The following is a 23700-nucleotide window of genomic DNA, read 5'->3' as shown; positions in this document are numbered from 1 at the left end:
TTTGCCTGTTTCATCCTAAAAAATATTAAAACTAAGTGGGTAACTGTAATATTACAGATATCACCCCACTTTCCTTCTCTTTCCCTCACAGAAAACAGAAGCTTAGAAATGAGCTTTACTGTTTTTTCTGGATATTTTCTCAGATGGCAGCCAGCCCTGCATAGCATCTTTAGATTTTTCTCGGTTCAGTGTTGCATTACACCTGAAAATATGTCCAGGCATCTGTCTAGATGTCCTATCAGTTCTAATAAGCATAGGCACTTTCAGCAAGGGCCAGGGACACATGCTAGAATATGGCTTTTGAGGTATTCCACCATGGCTAACATTCCACCATGATGTAACTACACCATGTCCAATTACATGCCTGCTATAGAATAGAATTACCATTAAATGAATCACAATAAGTTTGTAGCACCTTTCCATCAAATCCTAGGAGAACAGAATGAGCATGTGAACTATTCTTTTCTCTTTCTGGGGAGAAAATGACAAAATCCATGATGGAAAAAAAATCAGAGCCAATACTAACAGGGTCCTGGCACAAACTGAAGCATGCAGCTGAGATACTCCAATCTCTTTTTGTGACACTATGTTTTTTCTTCTTAAAAAGGACAGTAATCATCTACTTGTTAAACAGCTGCTGTGCATAATAAATTGAGAAGTTCTCAGAAGGACAAAAAGGTATATAAAGCAAATAGAAACAAAAACTAAGCATATGATCATAGAATAAGACTAATTTTGAAGCTACTAATAATCCAGAAAAATAAAAATAAAAGTAAGACTCAACTGTGGGGATATTTTAGGATTTTTAAATGCTCAGTTAACTGGTAAAATTGGGCTAAGATCTGTGATAAACCAGGGAACTCTTTCGGTTTCTGTGTTGATTTAAAAAACAACAACAACAAAAAACACGTTCTAAAGGGCTCTGATCCTCTATGCGCTACTTACGATAATGGGCTAACATAGAATCTTTGTTTACTAAGGTGCTAACAGTGGTCCCCAACCTTTTTGGCACCAAGGATTGGTGCATCTATGAGAACCTAATGCCCAATGATCTGAGGTGGAGCTGAGGTGGTTATGCTAGCGCTGGGGAGCATATGCAAAGACAGATGAAGTTTCATTTGCTCGCCTCCTGCTGTGCAGCCTGATTCCTAACAGGCCACAGACTAGTAATGGTTCATTGCCCTGGGAGTTAGGGACCCCTATTATACACCATCTTATATATATTAACTTACATATTAACTTGCCTAAGAATGTAAAGATATTAAAACAGTAATCATTTTACACTGTCTGCAAAGCTAAAAACCTCAAAACGAACTATATGTCCATAAATTACAGTATAGCCATATAAGGGGAAAATTACGCAGCCATTAGATAGACACATCCACAAATACACATGGGGAAAAAACTATAAAACCATTAGACAGACAGACAGACCACCCCTTCCCCCCAACACACACACACACACACACACACACGGAAGAAACTTGGTGGGACAGAACCAACTCTCACAGGAGCTCAAGCCTTTGCAAACCATGTTTTAGTAATAAAGGGATAAACATCTCAACTGCTGCTATGATGGTGACATGCTGCTATAGTTTTTCACAATAAGAAATGATCTTTCTTTCTTTGGGCCAAATTTTTATTATTGATTTTCTCTGCATTGATGATATCACATGTTCAACTTTTTTTGCTTGCCTTAGCACATGTCGCTGTCCCTCTACCCAAGAGCACCTTAAAAGGTTTCTGAGGGAATGACATTTCTAAGCTTCAGTAACCAAGACATGCTAGCATCTAGCCAATATACATGTAAATTCATCCCTTTTAATTTAGCCAACTGGGTCAAAGTACCCTCTAAAGTTGAAGGGGATGCTTCAAAAAAAAATATGAATGTGTATCTTACACTTAATTCTACTCCGTGCAAAGGACATTGTGTAGCTTGTGGCCATCTATGTAGGCAGAAGGAAATTCATCTATATAGAAAGCTACTCAAAATGTAGAGAGGGAGAAGCAGAAAGGACAAATCCAAATTTGGCTGTATTTCAGAATAACAAAAAACGAAGGCTGCCACAGAGAAGTGAAACACGAACACAATGAAGCCATTGGCAGAACAAGCATAAGAAAAGGGCTCAGCGATATAAATTTTGATCAGTCTATGCATTAATTAAGACTTCAGGATAGTTCTGTTTGGTTTGGTTTGATGTCACTCTGGGAGAAATAAAATATCTTTGGTTTAAATGTACCTCTTCCTAAACTTCTATGGGCAGATATATAGATATCTATATAGATAGATAGATAGATATCTATATATAGATATCTATATAGATAGACAGATAGATATCTATCTATCTATCTATATAGATATCTATATATCTGTCTATATATCTGTCTATATAGATATCTATCTATCTGTCTATCTATATAGATATCTATATATATATGGAACTTTCCCTCCCTGAATCTCCAACTCAGGTGCATTACTCCAAGATTTACTGATGAATGACCTGCCCCAAAGTACAGAGCACAAGGCTAGCACAACAGAATCAGGCTGTCACATGATCCTAGCCCTAGTATGAGGCTGCTAAATAAGAATTCTAAAGGGTTCTTAGCAGGGGATATACTCAGACCCACAAAATCTAGGGCCTCTATCCTAAAAACTATTACTTTTTGATAAATGTAAGGAGATATTCCTAGTAGCTATCAAGACTGGCAACAACAAGGTTTATTTTAACATACTTCTCCAGAGCACCTCTGTGCGACATCTCTGGTGCTGGGGTATGACAATTTTTGGAGTTGGACATGATTTTTGGAGTTGGGCATGATTAAAGAAACATTTGACTTTTAAGTATAAAGCAAAATCAAGCTCCATCTTCACCACGAAAGAACAGAAAATTCCATATATACATCTGTACACCTGCTTCTCCAAAGTGGTGAAATAATTCTCCCTAATCAGCAACACATAGTAAAAGCATAGTAGAGGAATGCTGGTAACTACAGCACAAGCCCTGCCACTTGACTCAATCTGCTTAAACCCATTTATAGAGAACAGAGACGGACGAGTTAGATTTTACTTCTTTGCCTTGTCGTGAACAACTAAAGCAGTGAAAATTTAAACAGATGATATGGATAGTACTTTCCAGAAGTATTGCCACTTTCACATATGAATGCAGAATAAAGCTGCTCCAAAATGAAACCAGAAAGTTTAATTTAAAAAGAACATGGGTTTCTGTTTAGCCCTTTTAGCTAAAGATTAAAAAAATGATACAAAAGTCCATCAATGGTAACTGTATACTCTACTAATTTTAAGACAAACACCAAGCCTTCTGTTCCACTGCCTGAACCTTTTGAACCCAAAGAGAGGGCAAGTGAGCAAGACAGCTGGTGACCTGGAAGGAACTGTGCTCTTTGGGTTCTGTGATACTATATTATTGCCCACGTCTCCAGATGCATCAAAAAAAATAATTATTCTTGACTGTATTAGTGCTTCTCTTGACAATTTTCCCTGCCCAGAAGTCTGTTACAATGGTACTGCGAACATATTTAAGCATTTCCCATTTTTAGTATATAAGAGGAAGGCCAAGCAGGCCAGAGGGCAGAAAAGAACCAAGCGTCTAACGGCAATGAGATGCTTTTTCCTTCTAAATTTTCACATACAACTCATTCCTAATCATGGTTGCTCTAATTCAATTGACTCTAATGCATTTCTCCACATGGAATTCAAGTGTTTACTTTAGGAGAATTTAATCCAGCTCTTCCTGCCTGGCAAAGGTAGTTTTTTTTCCCCTCCTCATCTGAGGATGGCTGACTCCAAAAGGGCATTTACAATATCCCAAAGGCTTCTCTTCCTTTAAAAAAAAAAATTATAAAGAGACCACTCTTATGAGATTCCCCCCTTGGAAGTTCTGGGAGCAAGTTCCTGTAGAACTCTGAAACCTAGGGTAACAGAGCCTGTAAGAATCTGATTAAATCTTATTCATAGAAAAATGCATAAGCAACAAAATTCTACAATTCAGCCTATGGACCCAGGTTAAGAACTTCTCTAGTCTCGGAATGGTAGACTGGAAAGGACCAAGGTCAGTGGAGGGAGTGGCATCCTTGAGTTCTGAAACAGGACCTCTCCCTCCCTTTCTTAACAAGCAAGCAGGAAAATGCTAGGAGTGCTAGTACAGGCTCATTCCTGAGAACATGGGGTTCCATTCATGGGCAACTTTGGCTTGGAGACTTTTCTGTGGCCTGGAGAAACCATCTTAGAACTGTGCTGCAGTCTAAGATTCTGCTTGTCAAATCTTTCCTTCCCCTCTGCTTTCAGAGGTGTCAGACCTGCCCTGGAGTCTGAAGGCTATCGGCCCTCAGAGTATTCCTGCTGCCTTCTCTCTTCCTTTATACTTCCCAGGCATTTTCCTCAATAAAACACATACTTCTCATCACATCCTGGGGTATGCTTCTAGTAGGACTCAAACTACACACCTGCAGCTGCTGCTGTTTCACAGTGCCTTTACACAGAGCCCTTAGAAAGGCCTTGAATTCTTCCAGTCCCCACTCTAGTACCGCACTCCAACACAGAAACTATATCCCTTAAAATAATGACTTCTTAGACTTGCCCAATGGAATGAAGCCCCTGGAAGCCAATAGGCCAATGATTTTTCACAAATGCCATGAGTGGTTGGTTTTGAGATTTTTGCCTTCGGGTGTGAGATAAGACCCACTAAGGTAAGTGTCAACGGTATAAGAGAAACTAGAATGGAAGGCTAAATCAATAAGGTACAATGCGTAAGAGACCTTACCTTTGTCGGGCCTGAAAATATGACCCTGACTCATCCTAGAAATATCTTTCACATTTATACATCACTAAACATGAAGCTGTACATTAATAAAAAAGCTCTGAAAAGTGATGACACTATTCAACAGGGAGAAGACAGGTCAAGTAAAAACAGCCAAAACAAAAAATCCCATTACAAAGGATGGGTAACCTTTTGTATTCACTAGAGTTCAACAACAATTAGTAGGAGACTCAAAGTCAGTTCTTAAGTGTGCCTGCAGGAGCTGTTAAGTGTACAAATATATGCTCTATTATGTGGGTGCCACAATGCCCCAGTCGCAGCATCGATGAGGTTTTCAGATGAAGAAGTGAGATTCTGAGGTAAATACAAGGGATTGCATTAGAATCCAGCTGTGCCATATCACTTGTTCTAGACCATTTCTGTTCCATTGTTAAAATCTAGGATGTGCACTATGAAATGACTGTTTCGACCTATCCTTTTCTCCTACTGATTAAAAAATCAGCGTTATTTTTCAATCAGCACTGTGATAAAATACTGTTATAAAACAGAACAGAGAAGAAATCTTTTAGAATTCCCCTGAAATTCTCAAAGAGCAAAATAACCAAATGCTTTGCGATTTTTTTTTCCTCTTAATTCTTGGTGCATGACGTTAAGCTCTTATTGACAAAGCAGCCAAATCCACTTCTCTAATTTACCAACAAACTGAAAGTAAATCAGTCATACTTCCACTTTCACCAAGCACAACAACAAGGTGATTGAGTAGCTTCCCAAACTACCATAGCAGTGGGCATTAACTTGCCTAGGCTGGAGTTACATCAGCGCTTCATAAATCGTGCAGGCTCCTGCCCATTTAAATGATCTTTCTATGCAGAATCGGCAGTCTAACACTGGCTCTTGCAGGCATTAAAAATCATCACTCTGCTAACCCAACTCGCTGTTCAGACAGTCTTCCTGAATGCAGCCTTTATTACAACCTCACTGCTGCTTCCTACACTGAAGGAACACCATGTTTTTAAGTCAGGAGTTCTTCTTTCTCGCTTTGTTGTAATAGGGGGTTTACAATGACCCGATATTGTTACAAAGCACAGTGCTTTATAACAGTAATGCTTCTGGAAAACCCAAACAAAAGACACGTCACCCGGTGACGTCAGCCTATATACAGTTCTGTGCGGTCACAGCACATAAGCAAATCCATTCTTGTGCCGTTTCTCAGAAAAGCTTTTCAGTAAATGCACTCATGCTGCTCCAGGAGCTCTTCTCTGCAACAAGCTGCCCATCTGCCATCAACAAGTTAAGACAGAGAGAACTAACAGCTGCAAAAAGGAGAGACTGACAATTTGATTAACCAGCTGGGCAGTTAGAAGAGAGTGAAATTAATAACTTATATTCAAAACTGATTTAAGGGATCAGAGTGGTCACAGAAAATGAAACCAATGCTTTTGAGAGGAACATCCTAAGGAAAAAACAACTCACCCTGGTGGATTCAATTTTATTCAGAAAGCCTGGGACACAGAAAACAGGAAATTGGTCAAAGGCTCCTGCATGTTAGAGCCTTTTACAGACTCACTGCGTTGAGTCTAACAACCGCGACTGAATGCAGCCTCCAAAGTGCTCAGAAGGATGGGTAAGTCCATGTATTATGTGTCATATAGTCAGCAAGGAATCATGCTTTTTAAAATAAGCCATTGAATTCATATTTTATGAGGGATATCAGTCACATTTTTGGATTCTGAGGTTTAGGTAAAAGCAAATATTGCTGATGACAGGACATGTTTTATCTTCTTAATGGTTTAAGTTTTGTTCTAGTCAGACTAACAAGGTTAGTTTTTCTGCAGCAAATGAAAAATAAGCCATATGCAGTGAAATCTTTCGCCATAATGTTTGTTTGTTTGTTTTTATAGCTCATACGTTATGCTGAAAAATATCCTATCTTCTTGTTTTCCTTAAATTATATTCTGCAGGCTTACATTTCAAGTGGCCATTAGGGGCCCCTATGCTGGCAGCAATATATGCAATGAGTATGGTTTTAAAAATGCTGCCTGCCCTGGGAATGGCGTGTCCACCCAAATGCCGTTGCGAGAAGCTGCTCTTCTACTGCGACTCTCAGGGCTTCCACTCAGTGCCAAACGCCACTGACAAGGGCTCTCTGGGCCTGTCCCTGAGGCACAATCACATCACAGAGCTCGAAAGGGATCAATTTGCCAGCTTCAGTCAACTTACCTGGCTCCATTTAGATCATAATCAAATTTCAACAGTAAAAGAAGATGCTTTTCAAGGACTATATAAACTTAAGGAATTAATCTTAAGTTCCAACAAAATATTTTACTTGCCAAACACAACTTTTACCCAACTGATTAACCTGCAAAATTTGGACCTGTCTTTTAATCAGCTATCATCTGTGCACCCAGAGCTCTTCTACGGCCTTCGGAAGCTGCAGACCTTGCATTTACGGTCCAACTCCCTGCGGACTATCCCAGTACGCCTGTTCTGGGACTGTCGTAGTCTGGAGTTTCTGGATTTGAGCACAAACCGTTTGCGAAGTTTGGCTCGCAATGGATTTGCGGGATTAATCAAACTGAGAGAGCTTCACCTAGAGCACAACCAGCTGACGAAGATTAATTTTGCTCATTTCCTACGGCTAAGCAGTCTGCACACGCTCTTCCTACAATGGAACAAAATCAGCAACTTGACATGTGGGATGGAGTGGACCTGGGGTACTTTAGAAAAGCTAGACCTGACTGGAAACGAAATCAAAGCCATTGATCTGACAGTGTTTGAAACGATGCCTAATCTTAAAATACTACTCATGGATAACAACAAATTAAACAGCCTCGATTCCAAGATCTTAAACTCCCTGAAATCCCTCACAACCGTTGGCCTCTCTGGCAATCTGTGGGAATGCAGTCCTCGAATATGTGCTTTGGCCTCCTGGCTGGGCAGTTTCCAAGGCCGGTGGGAGCATTCCATCCTATGCCACAGTCCTGACCACACCCAAGGAGAGGATATACTAGATGCAGTCCATGGATTTCAGCTCTGCTGGAATTTATCAACCACTGTCACAGCCATGGCTACAACTTATAGAGATCCAACCACTGAATATACAAAAAGAATAAGCTCATCAAGTTACCATGTGAGAGACAAAGAAATCCCAACTACTGCAGGCATAGCAGTTACTACTGAAGAACACTTTCCTGAACCAGACAATGCTATCTTCACTCAGCGGGTAATTACAGGAACAATGGCTTTATTGTTTTCTTTCTTTTTTATTATTTTTATAGTGTTCATCTCCAGGAAGTGCTGCCCACCCACTTTAAGAAGAATTAGGCAGTGCTCAATGATTCAGAACCACAGGCAGCTCCGATCCCAAACACGACTCCACATGTCAAACATGTCAGACCAAGGACCGTATAATGAATATGAACCCACCCATGAAGGACCCTTCATCATCATTAATGGTTATGGACAGTGCAAGTGTCAGCAGCTGCCATACAAAGAATGTGAAGTATAATATCTACCCGTCATCAAAAATTACATCAGATAAGTAACCTATTTTACATAGTAGGGGTTAAATATCTAATTTTTACCAATGGTGACATTAAGCCTAATTTTCAAAAACCAAGTGGAGACTTAAGTTTTTAAAGTGTTTAAGTGTTTTTAATTTTTTTTTTAATGAAACCATATTTTAAGTGTTAAATGAAGCAATGCTCACATTAATTTGCACTCCTGTTGGAAAGTCTAAAAATGCTTACTTCAAAAAATAAGACATTTCTTGTATGTGATTATATACTATTGAGTGTAAACATTTACACTAAGGTCTCCATATGCTATTTTTTTCTACTGAAAACAGTTTGGAAAGAAGCTGAGCAGAAAAAGATATAGATCAATACTTGTTTGATCATTGTTTTCCATCCTAAGTACCACAAACTGGCTTGCTGCTTAAAAGGAGACTTAGCAAAGTTCTCTTGTATGATAATTTGGCATTTCCTCAAATCTACAATTTATTGCCAGTATGGGAAGTAAAATTTCATGTATGCTGAAGACTGGTAAATATTAAATACCCTTCTTCCAGAGTTTTTGCCTGAGTTAAGAGATATTATCAAAGTCTACATCATGAAATCAAAACCCTTTATGTAACTCTAATAAGCTAAGTGACTTTTTAATATATTTAAACAATGAATCCAACTGATTGTGAAAAGGTCTCATTACAATGAAATCAATACTAAAAAATTACAGACTTTGTATCATACGTCTCTAGTTTGATTTATAATGGACATGTTGATTTTTATGGCATTTAGACAATTATTTTAAACTAGTATTAAATTACCATTTTACTAATTAGTTTACTAAATCCTATATTTACATTTATATGTGAAAAAAGATTTAGAAAATTATTATGGAGAGAAAAGAGATAAACTGAGTCAACAATCCTATGACCTGCTCCCTCTAGTTTGAAAGAACACACAAAATTCTTTCTTTCTCTCTCCTCCCTCCCTTCGTACCCGCCCCCCTCAACTGTCATGATCAAAGATGCCTTGATAAACGGGTTTAAACCTCTTTCTTCTGCCTTTTCCTAATCTTCAAATCTCAAAGAGCCAAATTAAAAATAACAGCCTGGCAACAGGCATAACACTGATTCTTATTAGAATATATCATAAAGGAACCATTAAAAAATCACTTTCTAAATATTATAGGGTAAAACTTGACCTTTTAATAAAGATACATATTCATACTATAAGAGCAGTTTCTTCTAAGTGAGGGGAACAACATATTACTGAGGCAAACCTTCTCATGGTAGAACACCCTATATGCTTATGCAGCCACACAGTGGTAACCTGAAGATGGCACAGAGGTGAGGGGATTAAAGGGAAAGGCAGCATTTTAAAATCTGACTCACAGAAACAGGTTAGCTGAAGTTCAAAGGCAGCCAGCTAAAAGTGAGGCAAATGGGTAGCTGTATACAATCTGCATCAAACAGGGCAAGGCCCTGGACCTGCAGCTGAAAAGGGGAGAAGGAGAGGTTCTCTAGTATTAATATAAACATTCTATAATTAACTAATAATACCACATTTTTCATACAGAAAAAAGCCACAAGTATTGTGTTTCTTCTATTATGATCTCTATGGAGAAATTATAACGAATTTGGGATTTAGATGTGAGTTACCAATTTATACAGAATTTTTCCATAAACAAAATTCTGTGTATGTAGTAGCAAAACCCAAGAAATTAGACTGACTTGATTTTAAAAGAATAAGTATCTTTACAATGGACATTTACTGTATGTGAAAAGGGCACAAATCTTTAGAGAAAACCACTACCATTAAAAAAAAGTTATCTTTCTTAACATGACCATTAACATGATATCCTTAATTCAAGGCATATTTTCTTCCCTGGACTGAATGGAAAACATGTTAAGACTACAGTTTAACCTCTGAGATTTAACTGTAATTTTTTTCTTTTTAATATTAAGAGAGGGGTGTCTACATACATTTCAAAGAAAATGTCTCAGTAAAAAACAGACAAGATCACATATTACTGTAAAAACGTGCTCCCTACATTTTTTAGGGTAGGTAGATTAGTTTGGCAAAGGCTCAGCCCAGTGGAATTCAGTTGATCTTTAGCAGGGAGCATTTCATCTCTTATTAAACCAGTCCCTGGGCCTGCCTGGGCAGGGACAGAAGCTGATTTTACGGCACAGAGCACAGTTCACTGCTTCCCTACAGAAGAGCTGGATCAGAAACCCCTATTACAAACCAGAGCTCCACAAAGCTAAAATTTACCAACTCATTTATCAGGGTAATCACGAACATTTGTCAGGGGAAAGCTTTGTCACAATGCAACAGTGTCCTGTACACACAAGATTCCACTAGCCATAAAGGATAGCAAAGGAGTATTTTCCATTTTAACCACAACCAAAATTAATTGAAATTGTGAGTAGTAAATGGACCATCAATCGGTAAAATCCTTAATGTATGTAGAAAAGTAAACTGGAAAAGCAAGCCATTCAGTAATTCAGAAGAACAGCATAGCCAAGGCCACCAAGGCACACTTTCGAGTTGAAAAATAACTGATTTTTTTACCCTCCATTTTTTTGTTTGTAACGTTCTAAGAAAAATGAGTGATAATGCCAAATAGCATTTCCCTTTTTCACTAAAGCGCAAACTTCCCTTTTGAATTGCCTATAGACGGCAGGATTCCATTTAATTTTGGTCTATTTGTGTTTCATTATCAGCACAGGTTTGAAGATGAGACTGTTAGTCATATGTGCTCTCTTTACCAGCTGGCTAGGGTGGAAGAGCATCTCAGCTACACTGCAGATCCTGCTAACGCAATTTTAGGGCTTTTGTTTTGTGGTTTAGTTTTATCCTCTTCAGCATCCTCTCGCATCTACTCTCTTTTTTTTTTCATTTTCAAGGTTAGAGGAAAATGACCACTTAATCAAGAACCAGAAAAATAGTTAAATCTCTCTGGATGAAGAAAAGCTAAAGAAGGTTATGATCCTGTACCCCACCTAGTAACCAAGAGTTAGTTTGGAAGCATTTATATTCATTTCTGTAGCTTGCCAGGGATTTCAATCACCTTTTTGAAATGAGAGTGGGCTGATAAATTTGCAAATCCACACACAGCTCTGAGAATATCCACTGCCAACATCAAATAGCAAAGATACTAATTTTTAAGCCAAAAATCTGCACTAACACATGTAATTTCTTAATGTGCCTAAGTTAATTTCTGTACCAATTCAATGAATGAAATTGACTGAACTTTCCAACTCCACTAATTATTAAAATCCATCTGCTTATTCTGATGCTAGTCACCAAGAGCTAGACTCCATCTTTCCAATAAAAATGAGCCCTATGTTGCGCTAGGTCTGAATCCTAAAATTCAAAACAGGCATACTATTTTCTTAAGGCACATTTCCTACACAGCTATTGGAGAAAGAAAACTGTACATGCCCTGTTCTCTAAAGTGTGGCTATCAATATGAAATTTTGAAAGAATATTCTTTATAAGCTGACATATTTCCATTTTCATATCAGCAATACAGGGACAGACCTGTCTCAAAAGTCTGTTTTGAAACATGCTTTTTCATATCTTACTGGTTAAAGTGCTTCACCCAGGAAAAGATAAAGGTGATAAGGCCATTCACAGATAATTAACTATTTCTGTTCCTAACCTAGGGCAAACCTGAATAATTTAAGGCAAAAAAAAAAAAAAAAAAAAAAACAAGGAGAAAATGATGGGTTTACGTTTTCATACTGTTATTGCAAATGTTTGGAAAAATCTGCTATTCCTTCAACTAACCTATTCTTCCTTGGTAATTAAAAAAAAAGTATGATCTATGGAATGTTTGTTGAACCTTCCAATCAACACCTTGATTGGAAACCAAAAGTATAGTCCAAACGCATTGTGTTCAATCACCTTAAGAGCCATTGGGCGGCGGGGGGTGGGGGGGTGGGGGCGGTGAGGGAGGTAGGAAGAAAACATTATTACACTAGGGGTCTGAGGGAAAACAGTAACAAAGTACAGTGTACAGGAAAGTTTTGTTATTAAAATTGTGTATACTGTAAAAAGTGAATGTCTTTTTTTTTTTTAGCTTTTCCTTGGTAATCTATCAATTTTGACATGTGAAACCTGAAAAACCATTTGTAACATAGAAACCTTAAATGAACAGTTGCTTCATACTATGTTTTCTACAATACCAAATGTGCCAGTTGGAAAAAGGGCAGCTAATCATTACCTGTCTTCGTTCAGAGACAGGCAAAACTGGTCTAAGAAGTAAAGGTAAGGGGAATAGGGAGTTGAGGGTTGGCTAAAAAGCCACCATACCAATAAACAATAGTCATGCAATAAGAAGCTTCTCTGTTACAAGCCTTAGCAACTGGACAAACAGCTGTCCGTGGGGTTCACAGAGCCTAAGGTTGGCCACCATCTCCCAACTTCCCTAATAGTAGACTGATGCCCCAGCCTGGGGAGTTTCAAAAAGGCACTCAATACTCAATTACCTATCCCCAGCAAATAGCAACTTGGCCTGTAACTCGGGGTCCACTGGAGTACATTCCAGCAACACCTTGCACACCATTCCTGAGAGGGAGGGCCATAGGTGCTAAGCATGCTGGGATTTCTAGGATCTCTCCATGATTCTACCTCAGATGCCAGCTTGCTAAGTATGCACAGGGAAAAGGAAGGCAATATTTTTAACTACTGTCCACCAATTGACATTTAACATCCACAGGCCAGGATCTTATGTCTTTGTAGCAGGAGGGGCAGAAACTGCCCTGGCCTTGAGGAGTTGACTTGCCAGGAGTCTGCCATGCTTGCCAAGATGCACTTATGGCTTCTTCAGGCCCAGAGCACTGCAGCAGAACCAGACAGGCTGGAAGAAACAAGGCTACTACTCCTTTCCCCAACACCCAGGGATAAGAGAGCTCTCACACCAAAATTCTCAGCAGTAACTGAAGTAGAGACAGGAAGCACAGCACAAAATCTTACTGTCAAAATCACCCGGTATGCACTAGAGAGCATAGGTGATGGTGGTTTCAAACTGCACAAAGGAACGAAATCCTACAGTTTATGGAGTTAAAAGCAGAGCTTGTTAACATGGTTCTCATACATTTTAACCTTGAAAATCCCATGTAAAGCTACAACTGATTTCTTTATCAGTTATTTTAATTAGTTTTGCCTGTATGCCACAGCATTCTCAGGTTCCCACTCAAATTTATAATAGATTTCTTCAAGGTCTGTTGAAAGAGATTTTTTTTTTTCTTTAAATATACCTAACCAGCTGGGTACTCAAATCTCCCTTAGAGAAACAAAATGTACTACAAATTGTCTTTCACAAAGAGAGAAGGGAAAAAGAGGTGAAAAGCATTGCAATTCCAAACAGTTCTCCTTAGCATGAGTTCCTCCTCATTGCCAATATTTTGGGAACACTCTTAAGGAACAGACATTGAGTCTCCCTTCCCCTATCCGAAGGGGACATTTTAAAGAGCAACAAATCTTCAAAGGCAAGTACAATGAGGCATCCTATATCCTGCGAAGCCCACAAACTGAATATACCATTCCTTTATGCATGGAGGCCCAAGAGCAAAGCCTAGCCCGTGATTTCCAACTCAGGACCTCCCACCAGAAACCCGACATGAAAGAGCGTCTGAATAACAACTGCAATCACAAGGGCCAATGGCTCCATCGCCACCCAAAGAGAGAAGGCTGTTCCCACACTTGAGAACCAGATTTTAAAACTGCAGCCCCAGAAGCAATTCCCAAAAGCCTTTTACAACTTCCATCAAGAGATTTTACCATGAACGACATTACAGAGATGTAAAAATGTCATAACATTACCAAATACCCATTCACAACTGTGTTCAGTGCACAAAAACTCTATGCCCTGGTATTTGTACGTACGTGTACACACATGCGCAATCTCTAGATTGCTTTTTCTCAAAAATTATCAGACAGAAATACTACAGTCATTTATATTAACCCAACTGTTTCATCATTATGACAACTCAAACAGTTCTTCTTGTGATAAAAGTACTTCCCATGGCCTAGCTGCCACATACATAGAGAACAACTGCTCAGTCCATAAAGACTCAGAAAACTATTTATTTATCATTTACATATACCCTACTTCTATAAAGTCAAGGAAACTTAGCATAATACATTCATATGTATAGAATGGTTGATATAAGACTATAAAAAGGTCAAAAACAGGGATTCTTAACACTAAGAGTTCAAAATATTTTTCATAGGATACAAGAACTCCTTGAAATTATAATGCAAATGTAGTATGTCTAGAGATTTCACCAGGTCCTAAAGCTTTTGATAACTCACAAGGCCCTAGTATAACAATGAAATAGTTATTTCGAGTATATACTGTTTTGGCTTTGATCCTCCTGGTGGTCAAGGCAAAGAACAAAACCAACAGTTTTCATCTGACCTGGGAAGCAAATTGGCTTATTTAGAGGGAAAAGCCATTTAAGTGTAGAAATAAGTGAATTATTTATAAAACAGAGCCAGCTGTAGGAACAGTAAGGAAACACGTCAGACAGTCAGTAACTCCAGAGGGGTTTTAGAGAACAAACGGATTAGTTCTTCATGTCAACCCCTGAAAAAGCTAAGGGTAAGGAGCCTACACAAACATGTACATGTTGCATGCTTTGTTATGATCTAACCTTTGTGGTTACTCAAGGCTGGAACCTATGAAGTCAGTGAGGATGAACATGCATCAACTTAGAGCAGCTCATGTTTACTCCTTATCATATACCTGAGACCAAAACTATAATGTTTCATCACATAAAGGACAACCAGTAAATACCTATTCTATTACATTACAAATCTTCTAGACTAGGAGTACAATTTAAAATTTAAAAATCTTCCACTTCGTCATGAACAAAGAGAAGCGCATTTCATGCATTACCTCTAGTTGTGCTGGTAATAATCGTAAATCTGTTCCTTGGGTAAGAATCTGTACGGTAGTAACTAATTTCCTAAGAAAGAACACATTTAAAAAGATAAAGCATTCACTGATCTGACTAGCTGTCAGAAATTTAACTGTCTCTCTAAAATTTAAAATTCATTCTACACACCATTAGAAAATCCACCTATATTTCAACAGGAACATATAACACAGTGATTGAGTGTCCTGCTCCACACTTGGGCCTGTGACCCTATAGACAAGTCCTTCAACCTCACTGTGCCTTGGGCCTCTCATTCCTAACATGGAATTCACTGCAATAACAACCATAGGGACATTTGATACATATAAAGTCCTGAGAATAAGCTGGCATGCAATAAATGTTCAATAAATACTTGCTATTTTTAATAGCAATATGTGGAGAACTGGATGTGGCAGATCCATCAAGAACAGAACATAATCATATAAAAGATATGTTAGAAATTCCTGTGTCACTCCCTGAAATTCTCTTTCTGGCTTACCTTCCCCACTAAGTTAATGTACAGTCTCCAAAAGACTGATAATTAGTGAGAGCTAACCATGTGGATGCATGTTTTGCATTTCACATTGATATAAAACCGACCATATCATCTCACAGTCCAGTAATCTGCTTTCTAAAATGTATTATAATATTAGATATGACATTTCTCTGGTATGGCTTTATGAATCAAGACTAAATTTTAAAAGACTTAGTATCCCTAATTCCAAAATTCCTTTTGGGTAAAGTAGTCATTTAAAATCAAGTAATATCTCTTTTCCTTGTTTAATAAAATTATATAGGACAACACATACTATTATCATAAATGAATTCTATTTTTCAAAAGAAATAATCTCAACATCTCAGCTTCAAACTATTTTAAGACAAATTACATGACTGAGAATTAAGAATCACTATGATGTTCGGTTTTTTTTCCTTAGAAAAAAATGTACTTCAAGTCTACCACATCTAATTTAGGAAGCAGCCCATCCAATTATGACAGATTTGGTTCCTAGGCAGATTTGCCAGATTTCAGGGGTAAAAGTAAGGGAAGTATGAGGGTTTAAAAACACAAAGATAACTCATCAGTCCAGTGCACACAGGAGGGTATGTTTTGTAATTGCTGGATAGTGATCATCCATTATTACCAAAATCTCTACTAAATATAAAGCTCGCTCAGAATTAACCTGTCTGAATGAATATACACATTTAGTCTTATCAGAACCTACAGATCATATGGCCCAGATTTTTCAAATCAAGAACTTCCTTCTTGGCATTGTCTTTCTAAGATCATGATCCAGTTTATCGAGCAAGAAAAAGATCACTTTATCTCCTCTTTCACCGACAACTTTTCTCCACTTTGTCACATCTTCTGACCCTGGGCTTGTTCACTTTCCTAATTTACTAGCACACGAACAAGCTTTACACATACCTGCTTCTCATGGCTCCTGGAATTCCAAAGATAACTACTTACTGAAAGGAAAATCATTCAGTTGCAGTATATCCACTGCTGAGTACCCACTTTCTAAGAAATATGCATAATTTAAAAAATAATCCTCGGCTCCACAAAACTAAGTGCCAATAAGCTGCAAACTGGTCCATGCAATTTAGGAAATACTACTAGAAACACTATCACTCATCAGCACTGTCTTCTCAGTCTACCCTCCCCTTTATAAAGATTCAAGTATCAAATGAAGTTTATTCACCTGTTTTTACTTTCAAATGACCAGGAATACCAGTCAATTAAGAATAGTATCCTTTTGCTTTTAATAATTAAAAAAATTACTCCAGCTCTCCGACCAAATAAAATCCCCAACACTTACTCCAGCTCTCCGACCAAATAAAATCCCCAACACCCTTCACATCTTTAATTCGATCAGATATTTTGCTGGTTTTATCTGGGGCTGGGGAGAGTGCCTTGGGACATAGAGAACACAGGTATAGAGGACATGGTGGTGAAAATTTCAGAAATGCTGAATTCTTGGGGTAATGATAGGCAGTAATCCTTGTCTCCCTAGTCTATATTCTAAAATTTCACACCAGTTTTGTCAGGATTCCATAGAACTGGCCACAAAAACACTAACTTTTCACGTGAAAGTTATGTTCTGCCAGTTTTTGTTCCAAATAGAGTAAAAGACAAGCATCGGGCACAGGTAATTCCATGCTAGGACTACCATATCTGATACACACTAAGAACTGTTAAGAAGTGACCCTAACAGTGCTACTTCTCTCTGAACAACCTCCTTAAATTTCCCTCGAAATACAACAGGCGAAAAAAAAATGACAATGAAAAGGGAAAAGAATCTACTACCCTCAGCAGACTCCCATAGGCATCTGACACAATGCCACATCACATCTCCCTTTTCTCCTGACAATCCCTTCAGGCCAGTGTGTGCAAAACTGCTCTCTGACACTTGCTATCATCTTCCAACAACTGGAGCCCATTTTATTATTGTGTTAAAGCTGCCAGTCTAAGATTTATCTATCACTCTACATGAAAACCTAATAGCAGGTGGTTAGGAATTTTCTTCCTTTTGATGCAGCATTCCTGAAGTGTCAAAAAACATCACAGTGCATAAGCAATATCATCATCTAGACACCCAATTTGTGCTTGCTTAGAATAGATGTGAGACAAATTAGATAGAAGGTGAAGAAATGGAAAACTGTAAAATAGTTTACCTAAAGTCTAGTTGATATTCCACCAAATATATCATCATCGATGATTACAAAATTTATTATTAAACAAATATATTTCTGTTAAAAACACAAATCTACCGGCTTCCCAAAACAATAATAGTATTTTAAAGATCTCACCTTCTAAGAATTTTATGTTAAATTTTAAACACACACACATATATACTCCTCAGTTTAAAATGGGGAAATAGAGGAGGAGAGACCCCTCTAGGGGTTAGATAAAACCTATGAAAGGCTAGACTATTATGATGTTATTAACTAGCATTTAAACTAACTGAATTCCAAGACCTGCTATAAACTGAGATTAAGCATACTACTGACGGCACAGATTGGGAAAGGGAAGGATGAGAAAAATCTAAATTTAGTTTTTTGACATACTAAAGTTGAAATGTTTGTTAGCCATTCAAACAGAGATGACAAGTCCAGGGTAAAGACCTAGGCTAGAAATATAAATTCTGAAGTCATCATCAGTGAATAGAGGTATTTAAAGTCATGAGACGAATGAGATCACCAAGGGAATGAGCGTAAATGAATCTACTCACAGAACCACACTTTTCTCCTACACCAATCTGAGGAATCTTTTAACAATATCTATCAAATGGCAGTCAACAACAACAAAAAAAAGGATGAGTTTCAAGGGCGGCATCCCCTCAACATCAAAGCCACTTCAGCAAATCATGTTCCACTAGAAAACTAATGAGAATAGGTCAATTTATTTGCAAAAATAATCTGAAACATTATATATCAAAGGAATTGTTACCAATTAAGAGTCTGCACATACACTGCTTTAGGAAGTGAGAACTACCATGAATCCATCATTCATCACACCTCTGAGTATATTCTCCATGCCAAGTAGGTGCTGCAGATGGCCCTGCGCTCTATGAGGTCAATAAACTAAAGAACCAATGAGAGATCATGGGACAATAAGAAAAGCAGGTTTTAATTTGAGAGGAAATGAACAGCTCACATACTTGAACTGTAACAGCCAAATGTTCAATAAAAAGACAACCATGTAATTTTCTCTATCTTGATAGAGATTTGGGTTACAAAGTGTATGCATATATCAAAACTCAACAAATAGTACACTTAAAATTTGTACATTTCACTGTATATATAATATTTGCCACTAAAAAGTAACTCTAATTAATAACATGCATGTCACAGTGTTTAGACGTGTAGTATACAAGTGTTTCTGACTGACTGAAATGCATCAAAACAATAACATAGATTCAGGGATGGAATATGTGATAAAGCAAATATAAAAAAATGTTAATCACAGAATCCAGTATATATATATGTGTGTGTTCACTGTACAATTCTTTCAGCTCTGTATGCAAATTTTCACAATAAAATGTTGGGAGAAAAGGAAAAAATATAATTACACTTTGTAATTTATGGTATTGGCAATCTAACACACTATTCCTCTCAACTAGACCTATACGGTGTTGCATGGTAGTTATGAACTTGAATTCTGGAACTAGACTGGGTTCAAAGTACAGTACCTCCACTTACTAACTGGAGGTATGTCTCAATGTCTCAAATAAAAACATACGTTTCTTTTCTTTCCACATTTTCATTACAGTCAAAACTAGCTGATAGATTTCTCCACTTAGGCAAACCATGAAAATTATCAGATGTCCACATTTTTTCCACATGCCCAAACTTTTCCCACAGACTTAAGAATTTCACATTTTTATTTTTATTTATTCCCTTACCAAAGTAAGGAAAAACCTAAATAAGGAGAACCGACTAGAAATCAACTCTTGTTGCTTTTTCCAGCTTTTTACAAGAAGAAAAGGGACATGCTTTCACCTCTGCTGAGAGTAACAGTAGAGAGAGACGTGTCTCACCTACCAAATACTATATGGAAGTGTGGATTCCCTACACACCTCAGGCCAAGTGTCCACAACTAAGAACCACTAGTAAAACAATATTATAACCTTTAAAATAAAAGGCGGGCGGGGGGATGAAAACTCAAGAAGATGAAAATTCTTAGGAAACAGGCCAAAAAAGTGTTTTCCCCAGTATGTATTGGATTTTCTGTCATTGCTTTGAAAGGGCTTCTACTGATAAATCTGCAATTTCCTGCATCTACAATAATATTTATATATAGAAACTATAAAAGCTGGCTTGTACTGGTCGTTTTTATTTGATTAGAAAAAGAACCTCTCGCTTCAGTATGTGTAGAGTCACATTCAATGCTTGCATTCAGGAACTTGTATATCCATAAATAAATTGCAAATATCCATACAAATTTTGCAGATGTGGGTAAAAATAAAAACAAATATTCTTAAAACTATTTATGAGTATAGAAATGCAGATGTGATGTCAATGAGAATTGTGAAAGGAAAGTTTATTATGGAATGCTATAGAAGGAAAAGCTCTGAAAACCTTCACTAAATCAGCTCCATGACTGGGCTTCTTGCTCCACCCATCCAGATCAAATAAATTTTGATTCTAAACAATTAAAATGGCTTTTTTGAAAAGAATTTTTATAAAACCTAAAATCTCAAAGTCAGGCAATTAATTACTACCTTGTATTCAATCATGTAATTTTTGCAAAGGAATTTGTATTTGAATATGTCAATTTACATGAAAACTCTCATTTGGAATATAAAAATTCTTTCCTAGATCCTGAGTTATACACTCTTCTTTTTTATTTTCTTTTGGTACTACTTTTGCATTTGTTTCATACACACACAGCCACGGCATATTCCTTTTAAACAGTTTTGTTCAATTCTTAAGCAACAACTAGGAAGTATGCCTTTGTTGTACAGGTGTGTTATACCGGTATGGAGGAGTTAAGATTTCCCTTCTAAAGAATAATCAACTAACGGAGGCTTTTAAGATTCAAATAGTCACTATTACTGTCAGAAATTCCCAATGTAATAAAACTAATTGAGCACACTGTGAATACAGGAAATGTTCTATCATTTACCTATAAGTATTTCTAAGGTCAAAAGAAAAAAATCTATTAGTGCTGAAATACAACAAAGTTTAGATCAATTTCTCAATTTAAACTAAAGCAAATATTTGCCAGTGTAACTTAATATGTGACAAAGTAGTATTTCAATTCAGTAGGGGGGAAAAAAGATGGTTTATTAGTAAATAGTACAGATGTAAATCACTATCCAATTGGAAGAAATATAAAGTTGTAGCACTTACCTCACACCAATCAGATGAAAGAATATGATATAATGAATGTGTACATCAGTTTAGCTAGTCCGAAACGTTATTTCCCAGAATTCCTTCCTTGCATATTTCCAGGTTAATCTGGACCACATGAGATTTGGAAGGTAGAAATAAAGTCATCAATAATCTTTTCCATTCTGGGAAGGTAGGTACAGCTACAAGATGCTGTTGCTGCTTTTCTGTTGGATCACTCTGTTAGCATGGGCAGCAACTAAGACCACAACTCCTATACGATTTTAATCTTCAGCTTTTGACTTGGTCAAGTGCATATTTAAATCTGTGATAAAAGGAGTCATCATTTTCCTCGGGAAACTTCTATCATCACTGTTGGAGGCCTGGCTGTAGTTAAGAGGCCAACAGGAATTCCAGACTGTTCTTATGGGGTCCAGCTCATGTTCCAGAGTAAATAATCCTTCATATGAAACATTTTCTCGTACTGACTGCATGCCCTGCTAACTTCGGGGCCCCAGCACCAGATACAAAAGTAACAGCCTCACATAAACTGTTTAATCTGTTTCTATGATCGCATAATGTCAAATAGCTAAAATAAATCCCTTATGTATCTTTCATAATTGCTCTGCTTCTGTGATTGAACTCTGAGTGACACAAAGATATACGTATAAGTAATCTAAGGTGAAGAAGGCATTTTTACCCCCAAATAGGAAATTCTTTAGTCATAAAACAAAAGATAAACACGCATTTATGAAAATTAAAAAAACTTAGATATGGTGAAAAGAAAAAGAAAAGCCATATGCAAAGTCAAAAGACAAATGACTTATTTAGAATACATGCAATGCAGATGGCAGATATTAGGTTAATACATAAAGAGCTCCAGCTCCCCTCCTCCCAAAAAAGATATACAAGCCATTAGAAAAATGAGCACGGGTATGAACAGACAATTCACAGAAGAGCAAATCCAATCGCTAGACAAGTACATAGGAAGATTATTTGAATTCAAAAGTGGTCAGGGATATTCAAATTAAAGTAATAATGAGCTATTACTTTGTATCTATCAGATTAGAAAAATTAACACCTGTCAGGATATAAAGAAAAGGCTATTATCTTATACTGGTGGTAGAACTGCAACTAATTTAGCCTTCTTTGGAAAATAATCTACCAACATCCATTCGAATAAAAATATATATGTACCATTCAACTCTGTAATTCCATAGAAATAAAATCCAGAATCTATCTCACAGAACTGAAGCACAAACACAGGTAACTGCAACATTGTTCATGGTGCTTAAAAATATTTTAAAGCAAATGCTTGCAGGAAGAGGGGTGTTGTCGAATAATTGATAGTATATGCACATCATGAAATATTACTCAGCAATTAAAAGATTAGAGGTAAACCAGAAGAACTGAAAGGATTTTAATAAGGTATTGTGGAAAAATAAGATACAGGTTTGTAAATGTAATTCCACTTTGATCAAGCAAACACTTATGCAAAAAAATCTATTGGGGGGATGGAGATTGGTGATCTATTATATAAGCACAGGAAAGTATGGAGATACTCATATCAGACTGCTAAACACTGGTTCCTTAGGAGAGGAAGATGTAAGGTAGGGGAAAGCTCTGAGTGGAAGGAGAGGGAAAAGAAGGAAATAAGAAGACTCAGCATGGGTATATAGATCCCACTTATGGAAAAGCTGTGGGTATGTATGTGAATTTAAAGAGAGAATTATCTTTGCCTATATACATTTTTATATCACATAGTTGCACTTGTTACAAGTGAAGCCTAATTTCTTATGATTACAATATTTTAAAAGGCAATAAAGGCTCTAGGAAGGAACTATAATTGAACTATAGTGGTATCAATTTTACTGGGTCTTAGAAAGTAAGTGACAATCACGTAAAAAGAAAAAGAAGCAAAAAATGGAAGAAAAATGAAGGCAGTGGAAAAGAGGATGTACAGTGGATAAGTGGTTGGAATCATTGTCCTGGAATGCTGCCCAAAAAAGAAGTGAAATAAAGTACCTCCCTGAGCTGAGCCTGGAAGCAGGAAATGCTGATATGGATGGAGGAGATCTGGCTATTGGCCTACATTCCCATATGCAAAGCTTATATTCATGGGAATGTACTAAAGCACTGTTAAAAATATTGAAATATTACTCTCTCTCACACACACACACACTCACTCACTCACACAGTTTAAAAGGTTAATGACAAGCCTGGTAGAGGCCTCCAGAATTCTGTTCCAGCACTCTAGCACTACTGACTGGGTAGCATCCATGTTAACCAGATGTACATATACTGAATAGCTCTCCTGCATATATAGGCAGAAATCATTTATCCCCACAATGACATCATCATAGTCCACCTTTGCCCACAGGCAATGCAACATCACTTGCCATGAAGATCAGCTGCCATGATCAAGGAGACAACCTCCAGAGGATGTGAGACCAAGGGCCACAGAAGCCCTGGGGTCAGAGATCAGGCACAACAGTTCCCAGAAGGATTGGAAGAAAAGTTCAGGAGCCCAATAAATAAAACAAGGCAACGTGGGCTCTCCTCTCCTGACTATTATCTATGATATGCTCTAAGACAGAATATTTTGTGAAATTATCCTAACTCTGAACTTCCCAAGCAAACATCACTGGTAACAATACA

At 37.4% G+C, this 23700-nt stretch overlaps 2 protein-coding genes across 2 annotated transcripts in view; one reads left to right on the top strand and one right to left on the bottom strand.

The window, feature by feature from the left end:
- Positions 1 to 23700, bottom strand: part of CTNNA1 (catenin alpha 1) — a 93697-nt gene that overhangs the window by 48824 nt on the left and 21173 nt on the right. The gene's annotated exons all lie outside the window — the stretch shown is intronic.
- On the top strand, positions 3434 to 10865 carry LRRTM2 (leucine rich repeat transmembrane neuronal 2). Its single transcript, XM_011382236.2, has 2 exons — positions 3434 to 6402; positions 6740 to 10865. The coding sequence occupies exons 1-2, from the start codon at positions 6399 to 6401 to the stop codon at positions 8284 to 8286; spliced, it is 1551 nt and encodes a 516-aa protein (XP_011380538.1). The 5' UTR covers positions 3434 to 6398; the 3' UTR covers positions 8287 to 10865.

This window comes from Pteropus vampyrus, unplaced genomic scaffold, assembly GCF_000151845.1.
Source record: "Pteropus vampyrus isolate Shadow unplaced genomic scaffold, Pvam_2.0 Scaffold470, whole genome shotgun sequence".
Lineage (NCBI taxonomy): Eukaryota > Metazoa > Chordata > Mammalia > Chiroptera > Pteropodidae > Pteropus > Pteropus vampyrus.
This window is presented reverse-complemented; position numbering and strand designations above follow the sequence as displayed.